This window comes from Rosa chinensis, chromosome 3 (genome assembly GCF_002994745.2).
Source record: "Rosa chinensis cultivar Old Blush chromosome 3, RchiOBHm-V2, whole genome shotgun sequence".
Classification (NCBI taxonomy): domain Eukaryota; kingdom Viridiplantae; phylum Streptophyta; class Magnoliopsida; order Rosales; family Rosaceae; genus Rosa; species Rosa chinensis.
The window spans coordinates 28953351-28963396 of NC_037090.1; the positions used below are offsets into that span (position 1 = coordinate 28953351).

The 10046-nt window shown below is 38.1% G+C and overlaps 2 protein-coding genes and 1 pseudogene across 2 annotated transcripts; 1 reads left to right on the plus strand and 2 right to left on the minus strand.

The window, feature by feature from the left end:
- Positions 1-1140: 1140 nt before the first annotated feature.
- On the plus strand, positions 1141-2606 carry LOC112194399 (annotated as a pseudogene).
- Positions 2607-4541: 1935 nt separating this feature from the next.
- LOC112194400 (patatin-like protein 2) lies at positions 4542-7090 on the minus strand. The gene is made up of 6 exons (XM_024334643.2): positions 7078-7090; positions 6801-6901; positions 6069-6230; positions 5687-5989; positions 5432-5604; positions 4542-4680 (listed from the first exon to the last, which is right to left on the minus strand). Exons 1-6 carry the CDS (start codon positions 7088-7090, stop codon positions 4542-4544), a joined length of 891 nt encoding a protein of 296 aa, XP_024190411.2.
- An 850-nt stretch (positions 7091-7940) lies between these two features.
- On the minus strand, positions 7941-8372 carry LOC112194401 (cell wall / vacuolar inhibitor of fructosidase 1). The gene has a single exon (XM_024334644.1). It carries the CDS (start codon positions 8370-8372, stop codon positions 7941-7943), a length of 432 nt encoding a protein of 143 aa, XP_024190412.1.
- Positions 8373-10046: the final 1674 nt, after the last annotated feature.

Here is a 10046-nt window from a genome sequence, read left to right on the forward strand (position 1 = left end):
GTTAAAAATAAAGTGCAAATCGATCGATAGGTTCAATCCATCGATGTTCACGTGATAAACAATAAGTAGCTTTGCCCTATTACGTACTTTGAACTAAAGGATTGGCGTGTTAAAGACACCATCAGCATCATTAATTATTTACTCAAAATTTTCTTTTGACGGAATATTAATTTCCAAGAAATTAAGCTTTGCCCTAAGGAAGTGGCCGGTGGTATTATTTAATATAATTAGTACTTTAGCAGATTCCGACTTCAGATTAGCACTTGAGCAGATTCATGACTTCAGATTAGTACTTAAGCACCAGCCAGCTTTTCACTGAAATGAATAAAGTTCTATTTTCTCATAGACTTAGTGGTCTGTGACTCTCTGCCGTGGTCTATATATAGTAAAGAAACTTTCCCTTCCTAAACTTCTCAGTGAGTCTGAACCTAAAAAAGAAAGTTGTGAAAGAGCATACAGATTGACCAAAACCCATGAGAAGCACGAGTGGCATGCCTGTATGCTCAAAATAGTAAAGACAAAACCTGTTTTCTGGTTACAATAGTAAAGGAAAACTTTGCCAAAAAAAAAAAGATCTGCTCATTGCGGTAGGATGAATGTGTTTCAGATCCAAAACCAATTGGCAATTAATGGATGGAGTAGCCCAAACTCTTATAAACCCACTAGCAAGGTCCAATTTTTCCCATGTGGGATGTATATATTCTCAACACGCCTCCGCACGTGTGGCGAATTTTCAAGCCATACACGTGGACAACTTTGGGTGACGTGGAGCCTGTGTGGCCATTAGGCATGCACACGTGGGTAACCCACTCTGATACCATGATAAAGTAATCCGAGGTTCACATCCAAAACCAATTGGCAATGGATGGAGTGGCCCAAACCCTTATAAACCCACTAGCAAGGTCCTATTTTTCTCATGTGGGGTGTATATATTCTCAACAGCATGCACAAACGCGCATGGTGCCTTGGAAATTCTGAAGTGTGAATTACGTTCTAATGCACTAATCCATATAGGAATGTGTTACCTGAGCTTGGCCGGAATATAGAAAAACAATTAATAAAAAAAAACACACAACAGTAAAAGACTGAATTTGCTACACACAAAAAGAAAAATGAAAAACTAAGGGAACTCCTTAGAAAATGCAAAGGGTATACGCACCAAAATATGATGGCAAGTATTTATACAAGCTTATCAAGGAAAAATTAGGAGACAGACGATTGAACCAGACATTGACCAATGTTGTGATCCCAACTTTTGATATAAGTTGCCTCCAACCAGCTATCTTCTCCACCTACGAGGTTTGTTTCGGTCTGCTCCTTATAAATTTCTTGTGTATATAATGTATATTTTAATTTGGTGCTCTTACTAATATATAATTCTTAATAATGAGAAAAAATTATATGTTGGTTTATTGTAGTTGAAAAGGAACAAGAAATTAGATCCGGCTCTACTGTCGGATATATGCATCGATCGGAACTTCAGCAGCACCAACTTATCTTCCCTCGCATTATTTCAAAACAGCAACAAGAGAATTCCATCTCGTTGATGGGGGTGTCGCTGCTAAGAACCCGGTATTAACTAATTGATCATATCGTTGATCACTATTCAAGCAATAAGATTTATCATCAAAAATAAAAAGTCACTTGTTTTAATTGTACTTCTCAGGGTTTGACTGCTATTACCCAAGTGACAAAAGAAATCAAGAAGGGAAATTCTGACTTCTCTCCGGTTGAGGCAGCTGATCAGGGTAATAGGTTCCTCCTCATATCTTTGGGTACTGGTTCATCAGCAAAATCCAAGTACGATGCCAGAGTAGCAGCTAAATGGGGTATTATGCCATGGTTGATGCAGGCCAACTTTCAATGTCCATTGTTAGATGTACTCACTGAAGCAAGTAGTGACATGGTAGATTGCCACTTTTCTACCCTTTTCCAAGCTCTTTGGTCTGACGATAACTACCTTCGAATTCAGGTACATATATATATATACATCGATCTAATCAATATAAATATATGACCTTTTAAATTGAATCATGTTTTAAACAATTGATAAGGGAACAAACAATCTGATTATTTTGATTATTTGCTTAACTAATGTGATCACGTACAAGTGCTCCATGGCATCCAGTATAATATGCTTAAACTCTAATGTGGGCAGGATGACCAATTGAGCACCGACTTGAATTCCATGGATAATGCTACGCCCGAAAACTTGAAAAAACTTGTAAAAGTGGGAGAGGCACTGTTAAAGAAACAAGCTTCAAAGTTGAATATAGCTACCGGCCTCCATGAGCCTGATGAACGTCATATTACTAATGAAGAGGCTCTCAGAAGGTACTTATTGATTACAAATTACTCTCTATACGTACTGGGATTTGTATCAAAGCATCATAAACACATATTCATTAATAGTACTATTGTTAATTAGTTATTTGTTTTCTTAATCATTCTGCATATGCAGGGTAGCGGCGGTTCTCTCCAAAGAGAAGAAGGAACGTGCAATCAGATCAGCAGCACCACAAGCAAACCCAGCATCTGCCAGCTGATCGATAAACTTGATACTCGATCTGTTGAAGAAAAATAAATGCCCATCATATATAGTGAGGGTGGAATATTGATGCTTAATACTAGAGTTTCGACTATCTTGTAACTCAGTACGTGCGTACTGAGATTATGTTCTCAATAAATACCAATCTACTACCTTTGTTATTTGTGATGGAACTAGGTTGTTCTGCACTATAATTTTCCTTTTCTTCATGTGGAAGCTTCAAGTCTCATGAGTTTAATTAGAAACAAAACATCCCATCTATAATGGTACGTGACATAACATAAAAGCTAGCTTAATCGTTGTTGAGAGTCGAAGTATTTTCAAATTTAACATCTCCTATTCTCCAACTTTCTTCATCAGCAAAAACACCACGTGTCATAGATCTGGAGGTTCATTCAGTGGGTTGGTTAGAAGGCTTAGTTAATTTAAGAGTTCCTCGGTATTTCTTTTCTTTTTTTCTTTTAAGGTTTCACAACTAAAATCAATTGTCAATGGATGAAGTTAACCTAAATCCTTATAAACTTATAGATAAGGTCCCTATATTGTCATGTGGGAGTCATACTCTCAAAACACCCCCACACATATAACAAATTTTCATATATCGGGCGACGTGAAGCTCGTGAGGCCGCAAGGCATATGTGGTAAAGAATTTGGGATAACCCGCTCTGGTAGTAATCTAGGTTTACCAACCACAACCAATTGGCAATGGAAGAAGTTAACTCGAATTCATATAAATTCATAGGCAATGTCTCAACCTTTCCCTATAGGATTCATACTCTCAACATTGAATTATCCAAAATTAATACTATAACGAGTTTAAGGACGAGTTTGGTGTAGCTGTGATTCTAGAAAAAGCGACTTATGCTGTGTTGTTAGAATAATCAGCTTTGAACTTAAGTTGTTGAGTGTTTGATGAGATAGAGGGAATAGAGGAACTTATGAGCAGATGAGTCTTTTGGTATTTAAAAAAAATCCAATTGCTGCTTCTATTGGCAGCTGCTTCTAAAAGTATGGTTTTGCCAACTTCTATAATCTGCATTGAAAGTTGTGAACTTGAGAAATAAGCTGCAGTTTCTTACTTCACCAAACGCATCTGTTAAACTGCGACAAGCGTGGCCCGTAGCCTACCATTATACCGATACTGTCCCAACTTAACCACCCATTAGGTGTTGGGTTTTAATCACAAAATGCCTCGGTACAATTGGGTAAGAGCCACCCACTTATAAGTTATATTTTATATGTCACTTTTCCAATGTGGGATATTTCTTCTCCAACACGCCCTCTCACGTGTAACCTAACTCTAGGTGTGCACGTGAAATTAATTAATCTAATTCCCACATTGGAAATTGAGACATAAGTCTCATATCGGAGACTTGGTCAATACAATCCAAGGCCCACATTGGACACTTGGTAATAATCCAATCGGAATATTTTGATGGCCCGCTCTGATACCATGTTAAACAACGACAAGCGTGCCCCGTTGCCTACCATTGTACCGATACTGTCCCAACTTAACCACCCATTAGGTGTTGGGTTTTAATCATAAAAGACCTCGGTACAATTGGGTAAGAGTCACCCACTTATAAGTTATATTTTATTTGTCACTTTTCCAATATATGATGTTTCCTCTCCAACAACTTCAACCAACTTAACTTAATAAAAAAGATTACCAGCGGGGCCAAACTGGGCCTAAGGATTCATACTCTCAACATAAAGAATTAACGAGTTCATCTTACTTTCTTATATATGAATCATCTCAATTATTGTGTTTAAAGATCGCTCAAATGCCGGAGAAAAGCTAAAAGGTTTTATTGACGGACACAAACCAGAATTAATAGAAAGCTTGATCTGTTACATTGATGATATCCGGCCACCTGGGTTTTATTCGATCATAAATAACATTATAAAAAGAATCAAGTGCGGTGGTTGATGATCATGTGGATACGTTGAGATTACAACTTGCAAATTGTTTTATTACTTCAAACAATGTGTGCTAAAATAGAGAACCATATGCCAAGACTTTCTCATGGAACTTTGCAACATACATATCAGTGAGACTTTGCAATATGTCCATGGGGATCGGAGACCTTGCAAGGCGAAGCCACTTCTCTTCGGACAGCAATTTTGCAAACCTACATATTAATATCAGTTATAAATTTCTATTTTTTTTTATAAATTAAATAGAGGATTAGGCGATATTAGTTCCTCTGCGACAGCCGATTTAGGGTGATTGGCACCCACCCACAATCTCGAAAGAAAGGGGCCATCGCAACCGGGAACCCACCGCCCGTCCCTCTATTTTATTTTATTAAAAAAGGAAAAGAAAACACAAGAAGAGAGGGGGGAAAGAGCCAAAACCTCTTTGAAAACAAAATGAAATAAAGTACTCAAAGTGAGCACTGAGCTAAAATAGTTACAAACTGATGAATAGAGCAACCATGCAGCAGAAACCACCTTTGCATGAAAACTATCAGGCACTTCAGAATTAGCTAATACAGAATGCCCCTCATGATCCACCCCATAGTTAGCAAAGCAGTCTGCCACTTTATTCCCTTCTCGAAAAATATGTGAAAACCGAATCTGCATAGAGGAGAGAATGGTGCAACAATAAGGGTTTAACCTTGCAGATTGTGAACAAAGGCAGCTGAAGCACAAGGAGGGCAAGAGTCCCACCAATAATGCCCCTCATGATTCACCCCATAGTTAGCTAAGCAGTTAGCCACTTGATTCCCTTCTCGATAAATATGTAAAAACCGAATCTGCATAAATATGTGACCCGAGTTATAAATTTCTATTAGCTAAGGTTACATATTTTACCATTCTATATATTGAAACCTGTTGATCAGCAATTAGGGTTTTCAAACATGTTATGTACGTAGTTACCTTATAAGAGCCTCTTTATTAGTCTCATGATTACAAGCTTCGAATCTGCCTGTCTCTAAATTAACCCTTGAAACTGGTTGTCTCAATAGTCCTTCACCAACTTTGAGAAGATGGTCCAGATTCTTCTCTGTTGCTACATCTACTGAAGATACTTCGCCACTTAGTGTGTGATCCTGCGTTTGTTTATTTCCATCCCATGTGTACGTCAATTAAACATCAACTCAACTCCAATTTATAATATATAAAAGCATATACCTGAATTCGAAGATAGTTTTTCTCCGAGTGAAGGGCTTTGAACACCACAGAAAGATGCAAATCGACCATAGCGGCACTTGCTTGACTGAAAGCATTGATCAATGGGGTGGAACCACCGCTCGTTAACCAATTCCACACACCCCACTTGGAGGCAACATGAGCATTGTATTTCAGTTCAGCTTTCGATGAGTCAGTTCCTAAGGATATCACCAGAAATCGTCCATAGTCCATTGGTTTTATAGGAAAGAAGTCTGAACTCCCCTTAATTATTTCCTTTGTCACTTCACCAATAGCAATCAAAGTCTGCAAGGGCAAAAATACAATCGGTTTGTTTTTCTAATGGTTTATATTGGCTATGTGATAATATGAGTATTGAACATACCGGATTATTTGCTGCCAATCCACCATCTATCAGGTGAAATTCTCTAACTTTTCCTTTTAGGCCGTTGGTTTCAAAATAATGAGCTGGAAGATAAGTTGGTGCCGCTGAGGTTGCAATACATATGTCCAAGAGTAGGGCATCAAAGGAAGGCTTATTTTTCACCTGTCCTCCCCATAAATTTAAGCACATGCACATTAGAATTATGGGAGAATTTTGTTGTCAAAAAAAAAAAAAAAAAGCACAGGCACATTAGAATTCAGTTAAATATATGAGTGCATCGCATACACTCGTATTACAGGTGGCACGGAAAAATTGTGCGCATCGCATTTCAATGATGCAATTTCGTTGTTCACATATTTTTCGTGAAGGAAACTAGGTGGTTGATGCATTGGCCAATTTTGGAGCTTTAGGTATGGGCTTTACTTGGTTTGATTCATCTCCAAGCTTCGTTAATCAATTTTGTTTAAGAGATAAGTTGGGTCTCTCTAGTTTTTGTTTTAGATGATTTCTTTTGTTTTGGAAGGTAAGATGTGGTCTGTCATTCCTCATCCGTAGTACTTACATCTGGGAGGTGTAGGATATGTCCTCTCCTCTTACTTGTATGTATTTCCCTTTTTTTTTTTTAATAAAAATAAAAATGAGTGCAATTAATTTTCTTGTTAACTAGTTGTGACATGGTAGCTAGGGAAAAACCTATAAGATGTAAAAAGGAAATTGAACTGGAGATCAAACCTTGAAGCTGGAAAAGATAGCTGGCTGGTTCCTGGGATTTGGCCTCTTATTCCATCGCCATCGATGCTCAGAACAGTGACTAGGTTTCCGTAGGTTGGGGCCTGTAATGCCATACTTCCAGTTCGTTCCATCATATATCAGAGTATGTATAGAAAGAGAGCCAACTGAATTCGTAAGATATATATATAGCTTGAACTGGATCTGATCGATCTGCGCTGATGATTTTCCATTTGAGAGTAGTAGCTAAGGGTATCTATATAGATCGACTAGCCCATACAGTTCCCATGCATGTTCCTGGAAAAGACCATATTGCTAAACGTTTTAATTGAGCTAGCCAGCAAGCATGATTGCAAGCAAACATATATAACTCGATCAGATAGATATAACCAACATCAGCATTCTGATCTCATATATATATATATATACGAAAATGTTCTGAAGAGGACGTCTGCAACCCAGAAAAAGTGCGGACGTCGCTCCTCTGGCCTCGATCGAGCGGCGACGGCGCGGTGCGGCTTGCCGGAGGGACGCCGGGGGTCGTGCGGAGGGGTATGCAGTGCGGTGGAGTCGCCGGCGACGATTATGCGGTGCTGCACAGAACCTGCAACTGCAGGTGAGGTGGCTGCCTAGAAACCGGCAAGCCCGACCTCCTCCGACCTCGAACGCCGCCCAAAAGAGGTCTAGGACGCCTCCGGCCTCCCTCCAGCCAGCCCCACTCCGCCGCCGTCGCCTGGAACCCGCCTGCTGCGTCGCGTCGCCTGGAACCCGCCTACTGTGTTGACGTCCGCACTTTAGCGAAGTGCGGACGTCCGCTTCAGTACCCGTTTGTATATATATATATATATATATATATATATATATATATATATATATATTAAATTTGGAGATCCAATTAGAGCCATATTAATATAAACTCATTTTCACAAAACAGAAATAGTAGGAATAATACCTAGCAATAAAATCTTGTGGATAATAAGGAGAACAATGGCTAATTAAGCAACAAGATTTTCTGGAGTTTTTATTTATGTTGGAGATATGTTTATTGAGTTACGTACGCATAATTAGGAAACTCGGACCTGAAACAGTGTACGTAACAGAAGAGCAAAAGATGTTTTATTTTATATCATAAGAGATAACATATCAAGGCAATTGCCCCGCCACTGCTCCAGCCACTGCCGCAATATTCTCGACATCTTTGTTCAAATTAGTAAGAGGAGACCTGCCTTTAAAAGCTTCCTCGCATGACCTTGCAGTATCGGGAGTGAGACTCATGCTTGAGGTTGCAATATGAGAAGAGAAACCCCGCTTAAGCGTATCCCTGGCTCCTTGAACATATGAATTTAAAATTACATTGTACATATCATGACAATGATTTAAGGCAGTATCTTTTGGGCTTTGTTTAAGCAACTCATTAATTCTGTTCATTGTTGTAGTTGCTTTGGAGCCAACTGCATCAATAGCTACGATAGCTAAACCTCTAAGATCTTTACCGGGGCTAGATTTGAGAATTGAGGTACAAAGGTTGTAATCCGGTGTTTTTCTACACGTTTGGTCAATGAGTTTCTCATCCATCGGAAAGAAAACACTGCTGCATTGGCCTATTGGAAGAAGCAGAAGTGAACAAACAAGTTGAACTAGAAATATGGAGATTAAACTATCCTTCATCTTTCGAGGACTTTTTAATTAATTGGTATAATCTTTTGAGGAATTTGGATTTGATAATTTTGTTGAATTGCCAATGGTGTGAGTCTCTTTCACCAGGTATAAATAAAGAAAAGAGAAAGAGAAATTCCCTGTAACCATTAAGCGGGCAATTAAGTATGCACATTCATTCAAATTAATTAGCGCATTTGTTAAAATTAAGAATATCCAGTGTTGACGTTTTTGCGGATTATAGATTTGAAATAATACTATATATAGTAGCACTAATTTAGGAAAAGAATCAACTGATCCATTTAACACAATGTCGCTGATTTATGATTCATTTTACGATACATATTAACCAAAAGAAAATAAAAGGAAAATCCAGTGGAAAATCAAACTCTATTTGTGAAATATATATTTGACTTTTATAACCGTCTTTAGATCTAAAATTCAATTCCTCTTAATTACCATAAAAAAAAAAATCAATTCCTCTTAAAAGAGGAAAAAAAAAAAAAATAGATGCACAATTAGTCCTAACATTTACAATTGCATCTTTGACTCTCATAATGTTACAGTATGTGGGACCGCCATAGCTCCGCCGCTCACGGTCACGGGATCGTCTCTGTTAGGTAATTTACGTCATCCTAGACTGGGTTGAAGGCTCTATTCTGATTTAGACTAAAAACCCTAATTTCTATTGTTCAAATTGGTTTGGAGAATCTGCGTTTTTGAGTTTGAAGAGGAGAGCCTGGAGCTGAGGTTTCGATTAAGTCACCCTTGAAGAAGAAATGGTAAGGACACTCTGCAGTTTCTGTTTTGGATACGAAAGTTGGTGATGGGTTGATTGTTGATTTTGTTCTACATGTTAGGGGTTTGAATGGTTGATGGTGTTTTGGTGCAGCCATGTTAAATCGACTTCTAGTTTTGGATAGAAGAATGGTAAGGGACTGCATCTTGGATCTATTTGGCTATGTTCTTTGTAGTGGTCGAAAGTGTGTGGTTATGTTGAGTAAATAGAATGAGTTATGGTTATGCTGCTTGTGAATCGGCTTATTGAATAGAGGAGAATTGTCTTGAGAAATAAAAAGGATGAATTTGTTGTCAACGTCGAAATGTAAAATAAGAATGGAATCGGTGGTTTGGTCAAATGCTTGAGAAAAGTGGTAAATAAGAATGGACCGGTTTTGGATAAGTGAATTATTATGTGGGATGTTCAATTGAAGGTCAGTGAATAGAAATATTCCAAACCTATCATATCCCGAATTTATCGTATAATGAAATGATTCGAGAATGGTGGTTGCTATTTAATTGCTTAAGGTTTAAAAGCTAAATGAAATGAGGTCAAACCGGTTGACAGAAACTTTAACATGGAAAAAAGAAAAATGTGATCACCATATCCCGAATGAGCGTTACTACGTTAAGTGAATCGTTCGGGAATGGTAGTCGTCATTTGTTTTCTTATAGTAGTAATGCTAAACAATTTTTGGGTCAAAGTGCTAAGTATAATCACCATATCCTAAATGATTCAAATGCTACATCATTTGGATTATTTGGGAATGGATGATAAGTTTTAACGACTAAAAGAAAATTCGATGGGCTTCA

What these genes read in the sequence shown, in the direction of transcription:
- LOC112194400 (XM_024334643.2), bottom strand. An exon ending in GATTGGCAGCAAATAATCCG is followed by an intron (nt 5,990 to 6,068) that starts GTATGTTCAATA and finishes TTGCCCTTGCAG; the next exon opens with ACTTTGATTGCTATTGGTGA. An exon ending in AAAACTATCTTCGAATTCAG is followed by an intron (nt 5,605 to 5,686) that starts GTATATGCTTTT and finishes AAACAAACGCAG; the next exon opens with GATCACACACTAAGTGGCGA.
- LOC112194401 (XM_024334644.1), bottom strand. Translation starts at nt 8,372, where the DNA reads ATGGATGAGAAACTCATTGACCAAACGTGTAGAAAAACACCGGATTAC.